Raw genomic sequence first — 24,811 nt, 5'->3', positions numbered from 1 at the left:
GAGATTGGTCATTCCGGTACATTGTGGCAAAGCGGGTACATGGACATTTTTTTTAGAGCGAACAGGTCATCGAGCATTCACCTGCCAAAATGTTTAGATACTCTGTCAACAAAACATTTCTAATTTTTTTTCCAGCTGCTTTTCGTATATTTTTAGTATTTATGTGAATTTTTTTAATAACGCATCTAGGATACGAGTATGTGAATGTTTTATTCACATGTCTATGATACGACATTCCGTGGGGTCTCTCGACCTTGTTCGCAGACGATACAAATATCAAGAAATTTGCTGTACATAATCGCAAAAACCAATCCGCAAATCTCGGGGCTGTGCAGTGGCAGCTAAAGTGTCATTTTTCACAACTGACGCGATAAATCGTGATGCGCGTTAAAGTACCTCAACTTTCTTACTAGTTCACGGAAAACATTCTCTCGAGCGAGCAATACCTCGGCCGTATCACGCACCATACCATACCATCTCATCCTTCGTACCATAAAACCCCGGGTATTGCTGCAACACTGTTGTTGTTTGTGGTTTGTGGGAAAGAAAAAGGAAGGGGAGTGCACTGGATATATTTTTGAGCTCGGCAGGGAGCTCACCTGCATACAACCCAGTGCGGGGAAAGGGAAGTCATAGGGGGAGTGTGAGGATAAATTAGAGTGTTAGGGAGACAGAAAAAGTTATAAAGAGAGGAGAAAGAATAAGAGATAGGGCTGTCAGTCCGGGCACATCAGTCAGTAACACTGCAGTCCTGGCTACAGCCGCTGCGTGAGGCTTGCTGCTACGTGAACACGCCAAAGTATGCACAGGCAACCCTTCGAAGATAAGATAAGATAACGATAAAACGGCCTGGTTACGGAGGTTATAAATGGCCTGCAAATTATTGCGGGTAAGTGATGGCGCGAGTATTATGCAAGCGCGCGTTAGGGTACACGAGGAAGCGAAAAGCAGGAAGGCGAAGAAAGTTGCGCTGGCTGATACGGCGTGCTTGAGAAGTTCTTGACCGAGCACTGCATGAGCCGCATACGAATGAGGCAGCAAAGTGGCGGGACAAGTTCAAGGAGCGCCATTTGTCACCGGGGCGCTAATAGCGCTTAACGGCCGCCGGCTTCGCTGGAACAACAAAGCAGGGAGCCGAAAGAAATGGCTCTTCGTTTTCCCTGGTTGTTTTCCTTAGAACTGTTTCCTTTCCGCATACCAGGCAGTGCCGTCCCGCGTGAGGTCGGGTCACAGATACACGTAACTTCTTATATACAGAAGAGGCGGTAGTTTTTCGAGCTGGAGCAAATTTGTGAACTTGGGGTTCATGAATGTTGTGTACACACCTGTCGACGGTCTCTTTGTAGGGTTCCGCGAGCGGAAAAGGCGTTGACGATGAAACTAATGAATTTACGCAATAATTATGGTTAAGTTTGCTCCCGTGCTTTACATACATTGAACGTATTATAGCACACCATTTTGAAAGCCAGCGCCTATCAGCTTAGAAAACCCACGCGCGGTGAGTACATTGTACGCGTGCCGCGGTTGGTTCTCATCCGTACTCTGACTTAAAACAGTGCTTTTATCCTTATGGAGAGTGAGTGGCTGGAGGCATCCAAACCATTACCTCCTGCATGGACTGGCACACTAGAAGTTATTTACGTCATTTCACTCTATCTTCCTTTGGCTTCCTTCAGCAGGGCGAAATTAACCCGGTGAAATCGTGCACGAAAACTGAAGTTTGTACACAAGAACAGCGGCATTACGCATGCTGCTTGGCTGGTTTTTGGGAAGGTTACATAAAAAGGGTCTGTACAGCCAGACATCTTGCATGTTCCATTCTTAGGGAGCATCACTTCACGTGACGCTACACGCAAGAAGGGTGCATGGTGCTATCGAGAGAGTGCGATTGTGATTATACGAGTATGAAGCGCACATGATTAGTTGATCGTGCAATGATGAACTGAAGCGCTGGCTGAATGAAGATATACGCGATTTTGGAATCTTTGAGCGAACCAAAAGCTCTTCATTAACCATGACCCTTCCTTCATTTGTGTCAGCGGTATGCTTCAACATGGCGAAGGACACGTTTCCTCGATGGTGCCCCGTATTGCCGACAGAAAACTTGAATGCTACCTTCACTGCAATAAAAAGGTCTAAATTTCTCGCAAACACTGAATGAAATTCATGTTGTACTGAACCACAAATCTTGAAAACATTGCTTACGTTTTTCACCTGCACACTGAAAAATAACCAAAAGTAATTTTATTTTTATGCGCGCACCCAGGAAGGCCGGCTCTTTCGCTATTAAAGATACGCAGGTCATGCTAACACAATCTTCGCCCCCACGATGCATCGCAGCCGTCTCCACAATCTCGCATGTTCGCTGATCTGGGTCGGGAAACACAACCATACATTCGTTAAACAGAGTAGTACTAGTGGTTTGATGGAAAAGGAAAAGAAATTGGACTGGGGATATTATTGAGCCCAGCTGGGGGCTCACTAGCCCAGCTGGGGGCTCATTGAGCCCAGCTGGGGGCTCACTACATTCCCGGGGGCTACCGGGAATGTAGAAGGGGATGAATAGGATAGGGTAGAGAAAAAGGAGATAGGTAAAGAGAAAAGTTTAGCGCCGCGAGGAAAAGAAGCGTTGCCACAGTCACTGGGGGCCACCGAACACAGTACACATCACAAACACAGGTCCTGGCGTCATGCTGCGTCCGGGAGAAGTTCTCGACGGGAGCGGTGGAGCGTAGAGGCGAGGCTGTGCTGCGATGAGTCGTGCGCGGTGGTCCGAAGTGAGGGGAGCTTGCTGGGTGATGTTCGTGGTAGTAGAGCGGTTACTGGCGAGCGGGAGCAGGCGCTCGACGGCCCCACGCAGCAGAGCGCTCGACGCCCGAACGAAACACCCATGGCTCGCGACGCGTGGCCGGCATAATCGCGATACCTCCCCGGCCGCGCAGGAGCGAACGAAAAACACAATACTTGAAATTCTGGCAATGACTAGCTAGGTTCCCATCTGTGCCTTGCCAGAATTGCAAGTGTTCGCCTCTGTTTAACGAATGTACGGTTGTGGTTTAACGGTTTGATGAATGTACGGGAGACTGTGCAGGCGGCTGCGATGCATCGTGGGGGCGAAGATTGTGTTAGCACGACCTGCGTATCTTTGATAGCGACACAGATGGCCTTCCTGGGTGCGCGGATGACATAAGGGATGAGGAACGTGTGCGCGCGTGTGCACTGCGCACATATTCAGTTTTATTTTTTTTGTTATAACTGCTGCATTTATATATGTCGTTTTGTAAATAAAATTTCAGTTGGAAGTAGCGCTTATCACTGTCCCGTTCGTACCCTGTCTGATTTTTTACGCTTGAAATTCGTACAATGCATGATTACCAACTAGCTCGAACCCACACGTTGTTAAGTGTATACTGTGTTTGCAGGGTTTCGGTAACCTAATTGAAGGAATTTTATTCTGGCTTCTCTCCTGTCCTTGCGTGGGTATGAATCCAATGATTTTGGTTGAGAAGGGTTCATATGTGTAGTCGCTGGATCGGTGACATGTCGCACATGGCGTCCGGTTTCCTCTCCGCGGGGAAGGGGGGCTGCTTTTTTTTATACGATTGCCAGTCCAGATTTTTAGCTGCTTGCATTACGCTAGGAGAGTGTATTCCCGGACGTTTTCAAAGTGTTATAAGACCCAATTTGAGGACCTTTTCCGCAACGGTGAAAGTTGGTAGGTAGAGGGCTGGCTGCCTTATATCTGTCCTGGGGCGGTATTCTCGTAACTGTCACTTTTTAAAACGTCCCTTTTGCGCCCCTTTCATCGTGACGTACTTCCGGTTAAGCAGTGAGCATTGCAAATAGGTTTGCCGCACTTGCGTTACGTCACTTCCGGTTGTTTGCTTTTAGCCAATCAGGGCTCGCCAAAAGGGACAGTTTTGAAAGGGATGCAAAAGGGACAAAACTCGAGAATACCGCCCCTGATGGTGGCGTTTATTTGGTTCCCTTTGGTGAGGATAAGTGCGTTACAGAAAGCTGTACAATATCCGGCTCATAATCAATACCTGCATGAGTATTATCGTTTCCTCTTCCACTCGTGCTGCTCTCTTAGGCGTTTTGCTATGTGGTCCAATCCGTTAAAGATTTACCGTATTTTGGCGATTGTGAGAACGGTTCCACCACTTCTCAGTAGGGCCATGCCTAGAAGTCTTGCGCTTCCGTTCTCGGTGATGACGTCCTGAAATATTTTTGGGTGTTTTTTTTATCTTGGTCGCGTAATGCCATCACTCGTTTGTCCCACACATATTGCGGTTGTGACTGAACCACGTTATATTCGAAAAGTAAATTAAAAATTACTGTAATTAATTTAGTGCACTTAGCGTACTTATGGTACGTATATAAAGCGCCGAAACAGTCGCCACTGCTTTGTCACAAACTGGGACTTGTTTCGGAAGGGCCTGAACACGTCGGTCTATGAAGAAACATCAGATCCGCTGCGTGTGCTCTGTACCACCTTTCGAGATACCACGTGCACTTCCTGGCTGGAAGAGAACAAGCCTGCACGAGACCTACATCTTCTAAACCTGTGGGCAGATTGACGGAGAGCAGAACTGGCGACCAATAAACAGCCGACAAATCCGGAATTACGGACTTCGTTGCCCCGCCTCACTGCAGCCTCCCGCCGTCATGACAAATCACTATCCCGTCAACGGTGGTTGGACTGGCGTGCCTGACTAGGCCCATCTTCTACAAGCACGTCCATTTGGCGCACTTTTCGTCGTATGGAGCGTGGTGGCTGCACCCAAGATCCGGCAGCCACGGCATGCCTTGCCTCTGGACGTACTCCGAGCCAGTTTGCTCCAGAAGTGGCCAAGCAGTTCTTCCCGAAGTACGACCAAGCTCCACCAGCAAGAGAACCAGGCCAACCAACTTGAGGGCCTTCACTCCGGTCAGAGGGTCTTCACTCGCCAGAGGGCCTTCAAGCGCATGTTGACACAGGGGTAACTGACGGCATCCTCCACACAAGCCTTGTCTGCCCCACTATGCCATCCATCAACCAGACATGTACGTATTTCACGGAGGCGCTACTTCCGTCGGTATTGGCTGAGCTGGTTGCCATTAGTGATGACCTGTGTGCTTTAGCTTCTGAGCCCTGCACTGCCCCACCACCGTGCTTGGTAATATACAATGACTCCACTCGGTCCACTCGAGTGCTCCGGCGCGTAAACAGTACACTGGGTATTACATGCGAGGTGCACCAGATACTTCAATCACTCGCGTGCCCCATTCACGTCCTCTGTACCCGCCGGAGCACGACCACGCATGCTCTTGCCGACTCGGCCGCTCACCCGCAGCAAGTGGTGCACCCGCTCCTGTTTATGTAGCTGTCACTGGAGGACACCATACTCATCAAAAAAGATATTATTCGGCGCTCCACACGTGCCCTTCTCCATTCGCGCGGGACTGACCTTCCGGCGGCCTAACCCACCCTGAGAGGCCGTGCTTTGGAGAATCCGCCTGGGCGTCACACTCATGCCTGCTGTCCGAGCAACGTGGACGTCTAGTCATGCAGGTCCCTCCCCGACCTGCCCCTACTGCCCTGCCCGTGTTGCTGAGGCGACATTGGAACACTTCCTAGGGACATGTCCAGGGCTCCAACTTGCCCGAGCTCGACACACGGGGGCCACAGGACATCGCCCAGGCCGCCCTCCCGATATTCATCGGTGGACGCACGGCCCCCTTTAGAAGAAACTGTTGGAATTTATTTCCGAAACTGGACTTTCGAGTTTCCTGTAGTGCACCCGCATCATTGTGTTCTTTTTGGTTTCTTTCTGTACGCACCTCTGTCCTGTTTTGTGCATTGTTTCCCTGATACGTATGCCCTGTGGCAAAATAGCACAATAAAAAAGGTCTCGTTTTAGGTTCCAGCGAGACCTGTGTACAGGAAAGCCACAAAACGGGGCGGATATTCTTACCAAATACATAACCACTGTCAAGGAAACGGAAGTGACAAAGCGTGTTAGTGACGCCGGAAAAGCTAAGCCCCCCCGCTGACACATGGTCGCGGCGAGGTCACAGCTAGGGCTTCGGAAGAAAGCGAAAAAAAAAACGCCCTGCAGATACGAGTAATGTGACGTGTTTTCGAGGGGCGTATCGTACGTAATGGTTGGTTATGTTCGAAAGCCTCACGGCGCGTATAGGCCAAGGAGAGAGAGAGAGAGAGAGAGAGAGAGAGAGAGAGAGAGAGAGAGAGAGAGAGAGAGAGAGAGAGAGAGAGAGAGAGAAATTTGGAGATCGAAGAAGGTTTATTGAAAGAAGAAGAAGTCTGCCCTCTGCCCAAGACAAATCTTTAGCCTGCCACTTCCCGATAGCCTGCCACTCGAACAAGGCGCGACGCCAGGCCACGTCGAGGCGGAGCCGTAACCCGGCTCCTGCCTACTGCAGGAATTGTTTCAATAAAGTCTTTTCTAGTGCAGTCCAGTCCAGTCCCGATAATAGGCCGCGGAAATCCTCCCAGGGGAATAAGCCACTCGGGATTAATACGCGCGGAAAAGTGAGCGGAGAAACCGGTCGGCGATGGAGCTTCCGCTGCCTATCTGTGTAGCTGATTAGGGCTGCGTATCCACTGCTGGGGTTTTTTAACAGCACTTTCAGAGAACGGGTACGTAAACGCGGCATTGACGCTCGACCTTGTTGCGAGTCCGCATTATCAATGAGCGCACGTGCACACCTGTTTGGCCTTACGACTTCTCTTTTTTATTCGCTCTCGAGGTCGCTGCGTTGATTAAGGGGCACGCGAAACACCGTTGTTCCGGTTACCTCGAGTCATTTGATTAATTCATGAGAAAAAAAAAACTTTATTTCGTACTAATGAAGTACCGGGGCGATGTGAGCAGAAATACACGGCGGGATAATTCAGCAATTATTTCTACGTCTCTCCAGCAGAGCGCTTTGTTTCCGTAACATACACAGCCATGGCTTGCCGACCCCTCGGAGTAGCGTAATTAGTCGGTTTAGAACATGTTCTTTTTTTGTTGCTGGCTTGCAGAGACATGCACTTTTCCCGCGCCCGATGTGCGATCACGTAGGCCTTTCTAACACAACAAAAGTCATTATATCAATTTGCGCAAAACGACAAGTACCCTATAACCTAAAATGGACAACATTCGAATGCACGTCCTTGCACAGCCGGAATAGAATTCACAGTTTAATCAAACACACGTCCTTGGGCTGAGCATCACAACGCCTTAGCCACTGTGCCACCGTGGCTGGTGTATAACCAAATTAGTTGGTAGTTAGCTTTAAAGTTGTCTTTTGTATTTTAAACTCATTTTCTTCGCGTTTGTTAACTCTCTGAAAGTCGACACTTTCCCTGTGGAAAGCTAACGCGCTGTCACGTAAGAGCTTTGCACACAGAGGACATAACTCCGAACAAAAGGACCTTGGTGATCTCACCTTGAAGCGTTCATGAGTATGCTCTCATCCCAACCTTTGCAAACGCACTCCCCGTAGTTCAGCTTCAGCCCAGTGCCTGCTGTGTCTAAGTAAACAAACATAACGAGGCTCGAGCAACGTTTCGATTCAAATTAAACATTTTTTATCAAACCGCATAACGTATACCCATCTCCCGGCCTTTCCTTGCGCTTACGTGCTTTTATGGGTGAAAACACAGCGCTTTAACAACAATCACGCAGGAGCGATCGATTGCGATGACTCTATATTACCCCTGTCCGTACCATGTGCCCTTTGTACAGATTGAAATAAATTCACGAACGCAAAAATAAGCTCAGAGATGAACAGGGGTATATAACAGAATTTTTGAAGCAACCGGCACAGCAGGTGCACGCATGTGCTTGCCTGCTGCGATATATCTCTCGCAGACGACAGACTTTGACGCAGTTTGGAACTGCTGGTGAGAAAATGTGGGTTGTGGTCTGCGCTGTGAGTTACCACAATGCAGTGATGTCATGTTGGACTTGGGTGCTGTGACATCGCTTATGTTTACAATTTTTCTGGGAATTTCCCGTTCTGAGTGGAAGCGCTTTTGATCGGTGGCTCTAAGCCCCCTTTCTTTGCTTCATGAATCAGCCATGTTTTTTACGCAACCTGTCGGCAACGTATGCACGTAAAGGCCAGGCGAAATGCCATGTGCTTTGATACTTTGAAAGGAAGGGAGGAATAGAGGTAGGAGTAGGGCAGGAATGTTGTCCACGCTATGGTCTACTTTTCTATGCCACGCATGGGAAACGGGAAAAAAAGAGAAAACAGAAAAAAGGGGAAAGGTAAGGATACCGCGTAAAGACGTGTGCCCAGCATTAGGACACTATAGACGATAGAGTTTAGTGAGCGTCTTAGATTGTAGAGTCTTTTGTGCTACAGTATTTTGTACAAGTCCTTTGTTTTTAGGAAGCACAGGAGTGCTTTTGTGACCTCCTCGCGTAGATGACGGGGAAGGCTAGTGACTCAGGATTTTCTCCTCAGGGAACGGCTGCCCATAATCTAGCTTCCATAGAGTTGAAGAGAGCTGCCTTCTTTCCGAAGAAAAACGTGGACACTCGCATAGAATATGCCGTGTGGTCACCGGTTTATCACAGACTTTCCACACTCCACTGGCTGCCATTCCGATCGAATGGCAGTAAGCATTTATTAATGCGACCACCAGCCAGAGACGACAAAGAACAGTTGCGTCCAAATATGGGAGGCCTAATGGAAGAGGACGCTGAATATGCGGTTCAAGAGCATTAATACGTACGCTAGTCAATTCATGGGCAGTCAATATGGATAGTGTGATCATCCGGGCCAGTTTGCGGAGAGTCCCTGCTGAGTCCGTCCTGGATAACGGAATAAATGTGGTCTCCATTTTTTGGTGTGCCAAACGGGCCGCAGCGTCCGCACTGTTGTTGCCTACATTGCCGCAGTGATTGGGAAGCCACTGTAAGGCAATGCCATGAGCGGCTTGGGCAGCACGGTCGTGCAGTATCCTTATCTCGGACACAGGGCTGGCACAGGGCTGGCTGGAGCGCAGGCGTTGAGTCAAAATTGCCACGAATCCATCCAATGCCTCGCAATAAAGACATAAACACACTTGCCACGGATGATAAAAATAAAGACGGGCGTTAAAACATAGTTTTTTTGGGGTTGAAATTAGCGTTTGTATCGTCAGTCGATCGAGTAACGTGGATCAAAATGCAAGTGAACGGTTAAGTGTTGAACTGAAAAACGTACGCAATTTTTATTTCAGTGGCTGTTTTTTTTTCTCTGCTTTCGAAACAAAATTCAACTCTCTGTTTCAATGCTCACTTGCCACTTTCTTTTAATTACCACTTCCACGGGCATCCCTATCGCCTTGATGTTGTCTGCTGCCAGGCACAAGCTGTACACGGCGTCACTTTCGGCTCTGTGATCCGATACTGACGAGGAGGCCCATTCCTAAATAAAAGAAGGTGAACCGGTGACGCCGATTAACTCACTCAGCGATAAAGGAAGAGCTTAGTAGAGGTCCCCAGCCATCTTGTGCGTTGCGACAAATGTGGTGGAAGCCGTGCGGCTTTTGACGGCCATATGTAGGCTTAAATCAACAGCGTCGTAGCAAGGGCGGCGAAAGCCGGACCACCGAGGCCGTATAGTTCATGGTGAGGCACAGCCGATAGAAAATGGTTGATGGGAGCAGACGGAGCAGACGACAAGAGAAGCGAGTAAAAGTGGCTGAGGTGGAAAAACTGCGCAAAATATTACAGAATGGTTGACCTGTTAGGATGACATTACAGGCTTCATGAAATGGGTGGTCCGGGCCTCTCCTACGCAATTCGTTACTGAACTTACTTTTCCATATCGAAATCGATAATCGCGGAATTGAAAGAAAGCATACTTACTTTTTTTCCAATAATTTTTATCCATCCATCAATTTTACGTGTTTCTGAAAAGTAAACACGTGTCGTATATACAGAAAGATGTCCCAACGTGAGAAACTGTAACGGGACCTTATCGTCTCTATTTTCTTGAGACTTCGGCCGTATGATCCACAAGTCTATTAGAATCATAACTCTTGTCTGTGAGGCCGGTTGGGAACGAGTTGGCTTCTTTGCAACGGTGAGGCATGTATGTAATGTCCTTTCGTGATTATCTTACACCAAACTAATACCTACTATTTATTGTTACTAATAAAAACAAGACATGCACTGTGTTTTGCCTGTTCACCCTTTTTTATTTAGTTGCGGCCTAAACGATATTTCATTTGGCAATTAAAAATTTTTAAGTGGCCGCTCCTGCGTAGCGACAGCCGCAGCAAATTTCCTCCCAGCTCGCGGCACTGAATTATTTCGGCACCTTTGGGAAATGGTGTAAAAGGTGGCTTCTTCCGAAGTAAAACAGAGGGCCCTTTGCGCAAACAAAAATTCGTAACGTGTGACGCAATCTTTCCTGCCAGAGGTTTAACACACAGAGCGACTTGGCAGCGAAGATAAAAACGACCATGGCCTTCAGGCGCTATGGTAGTGGTATTTTCGTGGAAGACTAAACAAAAAGTACGCGCCATCTCCGGTACCTTTCGCCGAATTTTTTAAATGCCACCAAAGAATTCCATACAGTGAGAAGCGAGAAAACACGTAGACCCTAGAACCAGTACCGGTAAATAGCATGGAACGTCAAATGTTCGAATGTACATATGCAGTCGAACCTCTTTATAACAAGAACTGATATAGCGAACCAGCAATTATAACGGAAGAAATTTTAAATTTCGTTGGTCGTGCTGATTTGTAGTGGAACTTGTGCTCTTTATAACAAAGCCGTATCGGTAATAACAAAAGAAATTGGTTAACCACTTCGCCAAAAAAGGTGTCGAAGCTAGCGTGCAAAGTGAAATCATCTTCGAAAACTTGCCCTTGACTGAAAGGTAGCACAACATATAACCGATTATAGGGGAATATGCCGGGTATTTTTTTTTATTTGATTCGGTCTGCACAACACAGGGGCGCCGAGTATATATAGGCGCGGGTTATATACAGCATAATACGGTATTTATTTATACTGTAGCGCAGACCTTGAAATAGTGTTATTTATTTCCGTTCCGTTGCGCATGTAAGTGCCGGCGTGCTGCGTGCTCGGTTCCTCTGCCGTTCTACATCTAGCAACTTAGGTGCCTACCGTTATACCGAATTTCGGGCATAAAGAACGAACTCTCACTCCCCGAGCTATTTTGTTATAACGACAAAAAGTAAATGGAAGGGAAAGTTTCCAAAGAAAATGGGGTGAGATTGCGGACGAACACACCACATTCGGATAACCCATACGATACTCCACCAACTGAGCTACAGGAGAGGATAAACAGCCGCCATTTTTTGCCTATTTGTGTATAAGTGTATCCTATAGCCCCGCTTCGACAACTAGCGCCACTTTGATAGCTTCGCGGTGACGGGGACCTGCTTTTAACCCCCGCGGCCGGTGGCCGGTTTTAACCCCCGTATACTCAAGCATATACGCCCTGCTCGGAGCGGTTGACTGGCTGTGAACTTTCGCATGCTGCCTGTGGCAGCAAGAACCGAGACTAGAACCGAGGTAATAGCAATGCTTATGACTTTTTATAATTGGGGAGGAGGGGTTCCTTAAATGAATATAGATAGGAAAGCCAACAGTCAAGAATGCCTTGGAAGGTATGGCGGTAGTTGTGCGTTTGTTGATTCTGTTGTGAAAGTAGGAATTTTATTATCGTAGCACAAAAAAAATGTGAGAAGATGTTGCAAAGCCCAGGGGACATTATTCTTGAGTGTCAAAAAACACTGGCTTTAATAATGACGTTCAAAACATAACATAAGACATTTCACCACCTTTGCGGGTGGCGTCGTGGCGTCGTTCTGTTTGATACGTTGTTGAGCAAGGCGAGGGTTTTTTTGAAACTCAAGAAAAAATTGTAAAGAATTATTCGATGTGAAATCATCCGTAGTATACCTGTGGTTGATTCTTGTATACGCGTCTTGTGTCCCGAACCAGATACCCGAAAGCATCTCACTTGGTAGGGGCCGTGCTGGCCGTGGCCTTCTGCATCTTCACCTGCTTCCAGATCTATTCGTGGGACCTGTTTTACGGGTTGACATCTGGAACGAACGACATGAGGTAGGTGGCGCTACTGTGAGCATAAAGGTTGCATTGATATTCGCTCCTACTGGACTGGTAGCATTTCCACTAACGTGAAATCTGGGGAGGGGCGAAGCATGCCGTGTATAAGTGCATGATGCGGTTTCAATGATGCCATTTCAGTGTATGATGCGGTTTCGAAGTTATGATGTTGTGAAGTATATAATGAATTGTATAATGAGAGAGAGAGAGAGAGAGAGAGAGAGAGAGAGAGAGAGAGAGAGAGAGAGAGAGAGAGAGAGAGAGAGAGAGAGAGAGAGAGAGAGAACTCTTTAATGTGGGCTGGAAGTGTATAATAAAAAAATACGGAAAATGGCGAACCATATAACGCCCTGCATTTCCACAATAATGCAGATATCGCGAAAGTTCCACCTGTAATCGTTATAATAGCGTAAATCGAGATCATTAGTCGAACAGAATTTTGAAATGGACGAAATGGACAAAAGTACGGACAAAATGGACAAAAATACGGAAAATAGTGTACCGTGTAGCACCCTGCATTTCCACAATAATGAAGATTTGGCGCTAGTAACCCGTGTAATCGTTATAATAGCGTAAATGGATACAATTGGTCAGACAGGATATAAAAAAAAAATTGGCTGCAAGGAACTCGCACTCAACCCAAGTGGCATATAAATGCTACACATTTGTAGACAATTCCCCCAATTTCTGCAGATTTTTTACAGGGAAGCTGTCTATGGCTAGGATCCAGTAGATGATCAACAGAGCGACGTAGACAAGAATCCCACGCGAGCGGAGCGCCGCCTCTCTGCCCCCCCTCAAATCCCCGGCATCTTGGAACTGCGCCACACCTTCAGCCTATGAAAAAATTCATAAGAAATACAAAAAAGGTCATAGGACCGCTGTATTTTGATACAAGATGGCTTATATGGCCCACGAAAACATGTCGTCCCAACAGTGCATTTGGGTTTTGAGGTGAAGCCGACTTTAAGGGGATTGGTGCAACTTTGTCTTTGTCAGCTGGCTTTTCCACGCTGGGGATTGCACAGTGAAGCATGGCCATCTACGGAGGGAGTATGACTTCAGAAAACGGCTCTAACTCTTCTATTGCCGGAACTATCCCGAAACAAATTGTATGAAAATTAGCCGCTAAGACGATTCTACCGTCTCGCCGAGTTTCCCTTCCTTGACGTTGTTCACAGCGAAGTTGTGAACGTTTCACAAAACTGTCTGCTGTGAATACATGGCCATCAACAAGGGGAGTATGGTTACAGTGTACGGCTGTAACTATTGTTTTACCGGGAATATCCGGAAACAAATTATGTGACAATTAGCCGCTAAGACATTTCAACATTGAGCACCCCAGCTTCGATGGCTATTTTTCTTCGCAGAGTGTAATGGCACTGAATTATTGAGCCAAATGATATGCCCGTTGCTAACGTTCGCCGAATTCCCTTTCTGAACGGCACGAACTGGTCGCTTTAACGCATTGCGGTGAAGCAGAACCGCGGTATTGCCTCAGAGTGCAGTCGTAGCCGAAAAGAGCATAAAAAGTTTCCCACTTTCTTTTACTGCCCTCAGCTCGAAGCTTAATAAGTAGTTAGAAAAAATGAGCTCCGCCTGAAACGCCTATGATAAACATATCAAGCGCATGCTCCCGTCTAAAGAATTGAAGTAGACAAATGGAAACAAGGTATTCTGGTTCTTGAACACCACACTAATGCTCAGAGATATTGAAAGCATGCAGCTTGATGTACCAAACATCATGGCAGATTTGCTGTCATTGACTGTTACAGAATGACGACTCCCCGATACCGACAGCCACAGAAAAGGCAACATGAGGAACAATAAAAAACAGGTTGAAAAATAGGATTCTCGTATATTTCGCCATAAAGAAACTGTTGTTTAAAAGTTAATCATTTTTCAAGAAAAAATCCTGTCTACATTTTCTCCTATTTTTTTTTTGCGGCACAACGACATCCCTCTGCCCACTTTCTATAACCCAAATGATTTTTTTTCTTTGACTGCATTTTAAACCGATAGTACAGTCTTACTAAACTACTGGTCAGTGAACGGGCTGACAGTTACGAAACTTGCGCTTAATTTCCCGCTACCAGACCATCTACTATGCTTTTTTGAAAGGGCGTGCAATTTCCCTTAACCGAGGGTTCTGTAGCCGCACTCCTTTCCTATACAGACCTCGAAGCAACTTGTAAATCAGACCCGAGGAGCCACGCCATTATGAGTGTAAATGATTGGGTGTTTCTCATTTTCTTCTTTCCAGGAGAGTAACGAAGACTCTCTTCCTTATCTACTGCCGCCCCTTCACTCACGTTGCCACCTATGTCATTGGAATTGCCTGCGGTTACGCTGCTATACAGCATAGAAGCAAGCACGTTCACCTGGTACGTCACTTCATGCACTGCTGATTGCTGACGACTGCATCAGTCTACTGCGTGCGTTACAGCAGGCACTTTGGTGGTGGGGGGGGGGGGGGGTCAGTTTTATTGCCAAGACAAAAAACAGGGCGTGGGGGTGGAGCGGAAACAGCCTATATGGTGTTAGCTGTTGCCATCACTCAAAGACAATCCAATAGTTTAGATTCACCACAATGCACCTTATTAACCAAACCATGCAGCCGCTTATATGCAAATATATGCCACTTATAGCCTACTCCGCCTTTTGAGTTATAAATCGTGGAACCGTTCTTGTTTGCCGTTCCGATATTAACGTTGGTAGTTGCCATATTAACCCGAAACAGACAGACAGACAGACAGACAGACAGACAGACAGACAGACAGACAGACAGACAGACAGACAGACAGACAGACAGACAGACAGACAGACAGACAGACAGACAGACAGACAGACAGACAGACAGACAGACAGACAGACAGATAGTAAGATACCGTAATCTACAGAATGCAGTAGCAGCAGGCTACTTACTCGCCTCGATTGATTTCAGATGCTGCAGGCGTTCCTGTGGACCCTGTCGCTGCTTCTGATGTGCACAGTGATGTTCCTCCCAATGCCCTGGAACATGGGAGAGTTACCCGACGACGTGACAAACGCCATATACGGTGGCTTCCACAGGGTCATCTGGTCGTTGGGACTCTGCTGGCCGTGCTACGCGTGCGCCACAAGTCGAGGAGGTGGGTACAAGGCGCTGAAAGTTGTTGCACAACGGTATAATAGATTGCCTGAGAGATTAGGGCGATTACTATGGTCAATAAAGAGTAATGCCCTCCTTTATCTTGAGAATGTAAGCAATAGGCAGATTTTTTGGGAGAGAGATTGCCCTGCGACGTAACACAAGGTCTTCAAAAGAGAGAAATGAACCCGTTTCACGCAAAAATGCGAGAAGAGACCGGTGTTAGGGCCCTCTTATCCAACCATTAATATGTGAGAGTCACCCACGATGGAGCCATGTGTTTAGAAGGTGTTGCATACTTGCGCGTCTAAGTGCTGGGTAGGTCCAAAACAAGAGTTTATCATCAGCCTCTGACGCAGGAACCGTACAAAAGGGACCGGTACACGCAAACGCCGCGTGATAGCTAGCAGGCCAAGCGTAGATCAGTACTGGGGATAACGCCACCCCAACTCGAAGCCTCCGCAGCAGGACCTCCTGCCAGCCAGTGAGCGCACTGGTGAGGTCAGTTTCCCGCGTTAGAAGTAGAGCACGCGTCGCGCAGTGGAGATTCTAGTTTTCCGGTAGCAGTTCTTCTATGGTGGACACTGGTAGAAGTGGTAGTGGCCGTGGGAGAGGTCTCTACGGTAGAAGGCGTGATTCGCCGCTTTGTCGGCAGGAATCATGTCGCGGAGGATCCACATAACATGGACAGGGCATGGGTAAGTGTCCACAAGGACGTGAATACATGCAGCCAGGCTGGCTAAATGCTCGACGCGACGAAAATCATGAATCGCTGTCATTGAGTGAGTGAAAATGTCAAGCTGCACCCTACTAATCACTGTCGCTGCAAGCGCCTGGAGACCATTTCGAATGGCAGTAAGTTTTGCCAACAGACTAGGTACAGGATGGAGGGTCTCGTAAGCGCAGCACTGGTTTAAGGCAGGGTGGGAGGGACACGTCAAGGCTGTGGTTACTAAGGGGTCGTGTGCCCCGGCGTCGACGAAAGCCTGGCGCCCAATTCTCCAAAAAAGAGGCGTCGTTTTGAAGCGACGCAGTAGCGCCTTGGAAATGCATGAGTTCTGGGGCGGGGGCGCCGCTGTGAAGGGTTGAAGATGGACGAGAATAGCCCAGAGGAGCAAAGTAGCAAGGGCAGCAAAGTCGCAATCAAAACGACGGGGTGCAGTGCCCGTCGTTTTGTGCCCTTGTCACTATGCTTTTCTGGCCTTTTAGCGTCCTTCTTCAACACCTCAAAGCGGTGCCCCCGCCCCAAAACTCATGCCTTTCCATGGCGCTATCGCGTCGCTTCATAACGACGGGTTCTCGTTTTAGAGAATTGATTCTCTGGACAACCCGCGGTTGCGTCGCAGGCGCACAGTCATGAAGGACTGCGTCCGGGGGCTGATGAAAGCACGAACATGTAGTTTAGTCAGAGGATTGTTGTCCGTAGAAAAGGCGACAGAAAAGGCTGGCATCGTGTCAGGCGGCTTGCACATATACGTGGCGAGAGCTGCTGCCTTGTTTCACCACGCGTGGGGAACGACGATGATGAATGATTTCATCTACCATGTTTACTGAGTGTCTGCTTGTAGCTGTGGTATTGGGAGGGAGGCCAGTAATTGTAGGCATAGAGGCCCTGTTGATCGTCTCAAGCCGATCCCAGTCCGCTTGCGTCATGTGATGGAACTGCGGCTGGTATACAAGCCTTGGCCGTAGTACGGAGCGCACTAAAAGACAGGCAATCGTCCATCAACCCCGCCAGACTTCTGAGAGATGCGGCGAACAAGGCGGAGCATTTGTCCGGCTTTCCGTCGAGCAGATGGGATCCACTACAGCTGCTGACCCTGACACCAATATTTCGAATCCCAGAACCAGTAGGTGGCCAATAATGGGAATGGCGTTCCCATTCAGCTGCAGTGCGATCGTAGATACTGCAAGCACACGGCAGCGTTGGCGACAGGAAGCATACGAGCCTCCTCTTGAGAGATGGTGGGGTCCACCTACTCACACTACTTCTGGCAATCGGTTAACGCCTACTGGAGGCACTGGGCTCGTCGTGACAGGTCTGGGTGGACTTTCCATACCGCAATGTCATTCGCAAAAGTAAAGAAATACAGATCTTGAATAGTGGCAAGGTGCGCTAGGCTAGCATCAACAAGAGGATGTTGAAAATAGGGGAGACAGAATAGACCCTTGTGGCCCGCCGCGGACTGGTGTAAGTGAGCCGAAACTTCCACCGTTAATTCGTGTGGAAGAAAAGCGATGTTGAAGGAAGTGCAGAACAAGATCATAGACTTTGCCTGAGACATGGAGACGACTAAGGACCTGTAAGATGGCCGCGTGATTAACGCTGTTATACGCCTTACTTTTGTCCGTAGCGAGCACGGTCTTTACATGGCTGGAGCGGCTACCAACTAAAACCATAGGTTTCAGGTCTTTCAAGCCATCCCCAAGACCAAGATGAGGCCTGAATCCGATTTGCGCCATGTGGTACTACTGGAAAAGGTCCAGCCACCACTGAAGACGTGTGGCGAAAATTCGCTCTAACAGTTTGCCTTGCGTAGATCTCAAGGCGATTGGGCGCGCATTTGTAAGATCATCTAGCGGTTTACCGGGCTTTGGGATCGGAGTGATAGCCGCCCGGAGCCAGGAGTCGGGTAGTTGAGCGTAGAGGCACACGTGATTTACGGAGTCCAGAAGTGTCACGAGGGCTGGGTCGTCAACATTTTGTACACCTCGTAAGTAATGCCGTCGGGACCCGGAGCAGCCCGCTGCTCAGCTTGATCGATCGCCCCCAAGAATTCAGCCATTATGAACGGTGACTGGATTTCCAAAACAGCTTCATGAATAGGCGGTAAATCGACATCGTTCAGCAGAGGGAACGCAAACGGTGTTGCCAGTGACACAGTATCAAAGGCAGGAAACAAGGCCCGGAAAACGTATCAAGAAAACTACCAGGACTCCAAAACTGGAATTAGAGCCACTCCAGTGTGGCTCAATTCCTTTAATTACTTGAACAACGAACAATTCTGCTTGGAACAAGAAAGCCCGACATGTTGAGCCCGTTGTGCGACGGAATGAAATTTTAACGTCCCGCCCGCCCCGGTATATCTAATAAATTCCACACTAGCATGCCACACAGACAGGACATGCCACGTGTCTTATTACTGGATGGCATTCAATGGCATACCGCTGAATGGAACACACCGTAGCGTTGTTCGTGCCTTCGTTACGTCACGTTACATTGCATTTGCAAAAACAGCCCTCGCGTTAGCGTAACTGACGCGACCGACGGCGGATGCCTCACTCAGGCGGTCTCTGCGGGGTCTAAGCTGTCCGATGTGCATTTTCACGTCGGAAACGTTCCTTGCTGTATATTTGAGCGCATTGTAGCGCCGTTTCTTTCTCTCGAAGTTGTCCCTGCACTGTTTTACCCACAATTCACGCAACCACATAGCCAAAATTTTTAGTTTTTACTACCGTGCTACACAACCGTTTTTCTAGCAGTCTGAGTACTGAAGCTGAGCACACTAGCGAAGGTGTAAATGGTCGGACACCTAGCGTTGCTTTGATGAGCGCAGACTTTTCTAGTTATCTCGATTATTGCTCGCAAGCTGTGAGTTACAAGACTCTTTTAGTCCTGTGAAAGGTACCTTCGGCGTCTTACAGAAGCAAGTTTTGTAGTGCGAAGCCCTATTACCATGTCTCGGATGATTTTGCACGAACGAGTCAAAGCTTCAGTCATGAAGCCTCATTTATGAAGCCCCGATCATGAAGACGAGTTCAGGAAGCGTCCCGCATTTCCCATTTTATGACCCCCTTGCGTAAAAGTTGATGGGAAGCAGAGGAAGGATGTGACGCTGGTATGCAACGGCCCTAACTTCACGCTTCCAGGTCTAAGGTCATCGACCGGTACCCTCAGCTGGGCGTACAATGAATGTGACGTTGCTTGACACGGCGTAATTCCTAATTAAATGGACGGACGGGAAATTTAAGCATAAATCTTTAGGCCTATCATCATGCTTGGAGGTATAACGTCGTTAACCGGTACCCATTTGAAACAGTACTAATTGTACTGTCTGTAAGCCAAGTTGCGAGTGCCGGTTGACATCGTAAGACCTCACAGCGAAACCTTAGCCTTAAGCTACCTGGCATACCCGACAGTTGCTGCTGTTATCCTAGCAAATACATTCATATCCACAACCTAACAGATACCCGCAGTGGTGTTTCGGACGACTCTGTAAGCAGGGATGTAGACCGCTGCAGCGCGCATTGCAACGGAGCAGACGGTGACGTCCACGGTGCGGGCTGAGAAATGCACCAAGGAATCACACAATCGATCAATCAATTACTCCTAACGCAATCGCTAGGAGTGTCGACCACAATAAATCTGAGGCCGCACGTACCCGTGACGGGTTATTCGAGTATTTTATGAGGGTTTCGGACGCTGTTTCATGTTTGGCCCAACCAAACTGTCTGCCATTCTTTTAAAGGCGAAATGCGTACCATTTTGCGAAAAACCATCGTTGTTGTTATTATTGTAGTTGTTGTTGTTGTTGTTGTTGTTGTTAGGTCAGAAAAATGGCTGCTGCCGTAAAGAGTAAATAAGAAAAAAGTGGGATGTGATGGGATTTGAACCCGTATTTCCCAGTACCAGCCCGATGCTCTACCACTGCGCCATCTGTTTTTTTCCTGATTGACTGCGCTATCTGAGCACGTTGCAAAGGGTCGTAAAAAATTTGTCGTTCACTTCGTCGTGGCGCATACCATTTGGGGGGTTGGCCAGGAATCGGGACCTTTGAGGGGCCAATGCGTCATCATCACAGAATTAACTAAACTATGAATAGGGAATGTAAAAGTTCTAGAATAACGCCTGCCGCGTGACACCGGAACCTAATGGCCCGTGAGTAGAAGAATAGAAGCCGTTCGAAGTAATTCGCTCGGCAACAAAAACAAACTAAAGCAAAGAAGGAAATAGAAATCAAATGTAGCAGTAAACAAGCTCTTAATAAGTACCGGCCGGCTTTCGGCTTCCAACAAGTAATCAGACTTCAGTGCAACAAATAAGTTTTTTTGTTTGCTTAAACCTATTTTTATTCCATTTTTCCTTGAATCTTCGCCATGCTGAAATCCCGTAAGTCAGTTACCTTACTCTGGTTAACCAGTTTCGACATTTTCACCGACTCCATACTATCTCCGGAGTGTGATTAGTCTCAAACGTTAGTCTCAAATTTTGTGCGTGTGGTGCCTTGTTTCTTGAAACAATTGCTGAGTTTCCTTATTTTGTTTCCTCCAGCCTGCGTCATTACTGATTTGTATGTTGCTGGAATCAGATTAGCATTCATTTTCGTGCTGTGATTGCCCCGCACTGACACGGAAGTATTCTGGTTTTAAACATATTTCAAACTCACGTACTTTTACCTTTCAGAATTCTCTGTTTACAAAAAAAATCTTTTTTGATATTTTTTAATTGTACACTGTGTTAGTATTTCCGCACTTCAAGTTAATTCTACCGAATTAACACGCGTGCTTACTCAATGTTGCCTTTCACGTGCTCACTCACTCACTTAATCACTGACTGACTGACTGACTGACTGACTCACTCACTCACTCACTCACTCACTCACTCACTCACTCACTCACTCACTCACTCACTCACTCACTCACTCACTCACTAATTCACTCCCTCCCTCCCTCCCTTCACCCTCCCTAACTCAATCGCTCACTTCCTCACTCACTCACTCACTCACTCACTCACTCACTCACTCACTCACTCACTCACTCACTCACTCACTCACTCACTCACTCACTCACTTTTTCTCATGATGCAGGATGGCTCAACGGGCTGTTTTCCTACAGCGTCTTCCTACCGCTGTCCAGGCTGACGTACAGCATCTACCTGGTTCATGTCCTCGTATATTGCGTGCGCATGATTCGTCTTAGGACGTACATCATGGCCGACCAATTTTACCAGGTACGAAACCAAACGGTCTTTATAGCCCGGTTTTTTATACCCCTCCTCTTAGCATTGTCATTTTTCCCGTTGTGATCACTAGCCCTCAGCTGCTTTATCACCCACTGAGGTAGAAAAGCCGCTGTTGAGCGATCTAACCAAGCTGCTATTTTTTTCCCTTCGACACAGCTTAACACTGCGCTGGGCGTGTACTGCTTGAGCACGGTGTTTGCCTACGTGCTTCACATACTCATCGAAGCGCCCGTATTCCAACTTGAGAAGATCGTGTTCGAGCGAAGAAAAGAGGAGCAACCAACGTCTAACGGAACGAAGCTCGCCAACGGCGTCGAGAAATCCGAGCTCTAGACAAAGATATGGGTACTTTCATCACCAATGCACAACAGCATATGGGTGATAAACACAAGTATGGAGGAACCGACATCGTTTAGAGGTGTAGCATGAAGGTTTGCCTCATAATGCTTTGCTCAAAGATGAAAAGGTGTCAGGCACACATTATAGGAAACGAGTGTCTGCAACTGTACATAGTAAAGTTTACCACGGTTAAGTGTTGTCTTTTGGTGTGATTTCGATGTGGTGTAATGATTAGGCAACACGTTTGTGGGACAGGTAGCCCCATCGTGTCCGACAAAATGTCAAGGCCACTCATCTCTTACCAGCGGCTGCTTCAGGGCAGTGCCCATCGGCTGTCTGTCCACGACTACTTTATTTTGTTTTTGTTATACCAGGCTTTTTATGACAATACTAGCGCGGTCATATCTGCCAATAAACGTGAACCTTGTTTTAATCTCTGAGTTGTGTGTCTGATTGGGTACTTATGTTTCTCGCCTTGCACCCGACACTCAATTAAAAGACATAATAGTCGGTAGGCTTGCTGTTTTCGGGGCAGTCCCGTATTTCTCACACAACTTTAACCGGCGCGTAATTCTTACTTGTATTTTCATATTGTAGCACCCAAGATCAATAATGCTGAAGTATGGCCTTTGCGGCCATTGTCGGGTCATGGGTGGGGAATGCAAACTTGATCAGACGAATGTCAAGAAATGTTCCTTTTGCAACCAATATGCCACAGGTTTGAGAACTAAAATGGAAGAATTTTTGCTAATGGAGTTTTAAGGGACTGCAGTAATATTTGCCCTTCTAAAACTGTTGGAAAGTACCTATGTAGAGAAGTCGTTTTCCTCCTAAGTTTAAAGTGTTTCAAAAAGATAGAGATAAATAGTTATAAGGTCAGAATTACTGGAAAGGCCGGTTGACTGCTGTCGACTGTTCCTTGGATCGATGCCTCAGGCATTATATAGGGAACGAGCATATGTGTATGTGTCGAGATCTGTGGCAAGTATGGGCACTTCCTATCTACGTAATTTGTAACTATTATTTTCCTTCTCCGTGCAATGATGCAGACTTCGTTTTAACACTCCAAATCCCTGGAACGCGTGCTAAATTTTCACAGCTTTAATGCTCAGACCATCACCGACTAAAACATACGGTATATTAATAGGTCAAAGGGAACACCCCTGGGCCGTCGTGACCTTGACCCAGGAAACCTCGTTTATTCTTTAGTTCATTTCTTTCATGAATTAGCTCAGCGCAATGCGTGTTGAAATAAGCTGGGATATATGTTCAACTTATCTTTACGAACTTATCAATGAAAAAAAAATATCAAAGCTCCTTTCTAAAAAGAAAGGTGTTACAGCCCAAAGCGTGTTCCCATGCAACCTGAGCCGAAGCCAAAGTCCAAAACCTTCCTCTCCGAAAGTCCAAAATCCAAACTGCCTAAGTCCAAACCCAAGGAACAACCCTGCTTAAGGAATGTATTTAATCCTCATCACCATTATCATCATCATCGTCGCTATCCGCGTGTACTGCCAAACTATACTCCGTGTATTACGAGAGGTCAGTTGAGTGTGCAAGGATATCCCACTGTTATGTTATGTGGTGTATGATTGATGTACCTTTTGTGAAACCTGTTGTTTAAAATTGGCTGTACAGCAGTGTGTTTGAAGTTGGCTTTCCTGCAGTGTGTTTTACTCAGACGTCGACTCTATCAATGAAGCATCGGAAGCTTCGCTTTTCAACAAGCGGGATGTATTTTCACTGGTGCGGGTTTATGCCTATCACCTCCATTCTAATTTTGATTTTTCTTTTTTTCGCCGAAAAAACCCGCTCATGGCGGTGACATTGTTTTTTTTCTGCCTAGGCGAGGACTATTCTGGCTTATATTAATACTTGATAGATTGCTACTGGGGGGCTGTGCTAGGGAATGAATGTTCCGCTTCAGCACTGATAACCTATCATCAGTAAGTCTAGCAAAAATTGCTCATGATGCCTTGTATACCTTCACAACTGAGCGTAGTGTTCACGGTCCCCATTAAAAACCGTGGTTCTGAAAAGATTTGTGTGAGGAAAAAACTACATCTTTCACGGAGTATTTAAAGCCACTGGCAATTCGTGGTTCAAGCTGTATGGTCGCTGCAGAAAAAAATTATAAGAAATTCCGTCGGGGGCCGCTCTCGCGCTGTGAAACGTATATATTTGTTTAGTCGCGCAGAGGTAGTCACCATGCGTCATCGTTTGCTTCTTTCGACAATACAAGTTTGACTTAAGTGACCAGAACGTCTTTGTTTAAACAAGCCTTAACTTACGTCGATGCATCCTTGAAACAAAGGAATGAGGACCCCCGGTAAGTAGACGAAAAGTCAGCAGCGCGGGTACGACAGGACTTTTGAGCACAAAACATGTTTGTTTAAAGAAGACTCTATCTGTTTTTGAACTTTATGGAACATAATCGCACCGAGAACAGCGATTTTATGGAGGCTGACCGGACAGATGTAACGGCCATTACATTCCGCTTTCCTGCTTCCCTGATACCAACCTAGGCTACAATTAATTGCTTTTGAGACAAAAAAAATTTATATTGAGCCCGACCACCCCACAATTTTATTTGCTTAAACTTCTAATCGTTTTTCTTCTCGCCAACAACAAGCGATGATTATGTAGCCGGGAGCCCTTACTGATTTCTTATTGCCTAATATGCACATACGTGAGAGATTCTCGCAGTTATCCGCAAGGGGAAGAATTCAATGCCCCGATGCACCTCAAACACAGAGTTTTGTCCTAAAAGGCTTCGTTGGTGTTTTACTATGTTTTACGGAACATCATCACCCTGCAATAAAAGTGGAGTATGTTGGAGTGGAGTGGAGTGGAGTGGAGTATCATCATCACGGACTCTACGAGAGCCATTAGAAATCTAATATGCGGCCTTATTCCCATAGACACCAGGAATATTCTACCAGCCGAACCAAAAGGCCAACATAGAATATTATGGAGCCCAGCACACGAAGGCCTGGAAGGAAATGAGAGAGCCGACTCCCTAGCGAGGCAAATCAACAGCGGCAGGGAAACGGACCACTCTTACACCCTTCCTCCCTTCATGTCGCTTAATGAAAGGCTTTACACTCAAAGGCAAGCGAGAAAGATCATGCCCGCACCGCATCACATGTTAGATGCCGAAGACGCACGAAACATAAGAAAACTTCAAACCAACGTTTTCCCACACAAATCTAGACTGTCTCTCATGTTTCCAGAGAGATATAACGAAGAATGCCACAAATGCAAATTACGAGCAGACTTATTCCACA

The 24,811-nt window shown here is 47.1% G+C and overlaps 1 protein-coding gene across 1 annotated transcript in view; it reads left to right on the top strand.

Moving 5' to 3' along the window:
• Positions 1-21,957, top strand: part of LOC144151401 (nose resistant to fluoxetine protein 6-like) — a 72,838-nt gene extending 50,881 nt beyond the window's left edge. Inside the window, exons 11-15 of the mRNA XM_077682444.1 lie at positions 11,968-12,090; positions 14,357-14,477; positions 15,038-15,224; positions 21,031-21,173; positions 21,342-21,957. Coding sequence (XP_077538570.1) covers positions 11,968-12,090; positions 14,357-14,477; positions 15,038-15,224; positions 21,031-21,173; positions 21,342-21,518 — 751 coding nt within the window. The 3' untranslated portion in view covers positions 21,519-21,957. The remainder of the gene's footprint in view (positions 1-11,967; positions 12,091-14,356; positions 14,478-15,037; positions 15,225-21,030; positions 21,174-21,341) is intronic.
• Positions 21,958-24,811: the final 2,854 nt, after the last annotated feature.

Source organism: Haemaphysalis longicornis, unplaced genomic scaffold, assembly GCF_048455015.1.
Source record: "Haemaphysalis longicornis isolate Haplotype H1 unplaced genomic scaffold, Haemaphysalis longicornis Haplotype H1 scaffold_1, whole genome shotgun sequence".
Classification (NCBI taxonomy): domain Eukaryota; kingdom Metazoa; phylum Arthropoda; class Arachnida; order Ixodida; family Ixodidae; genus Haemaphysalis; species Haemaphysalis longicornis.
Note: the sequence above shows the minus strand (reverse complement) of the source record. Positions and strands in the feature narration are given on the sequence as shown.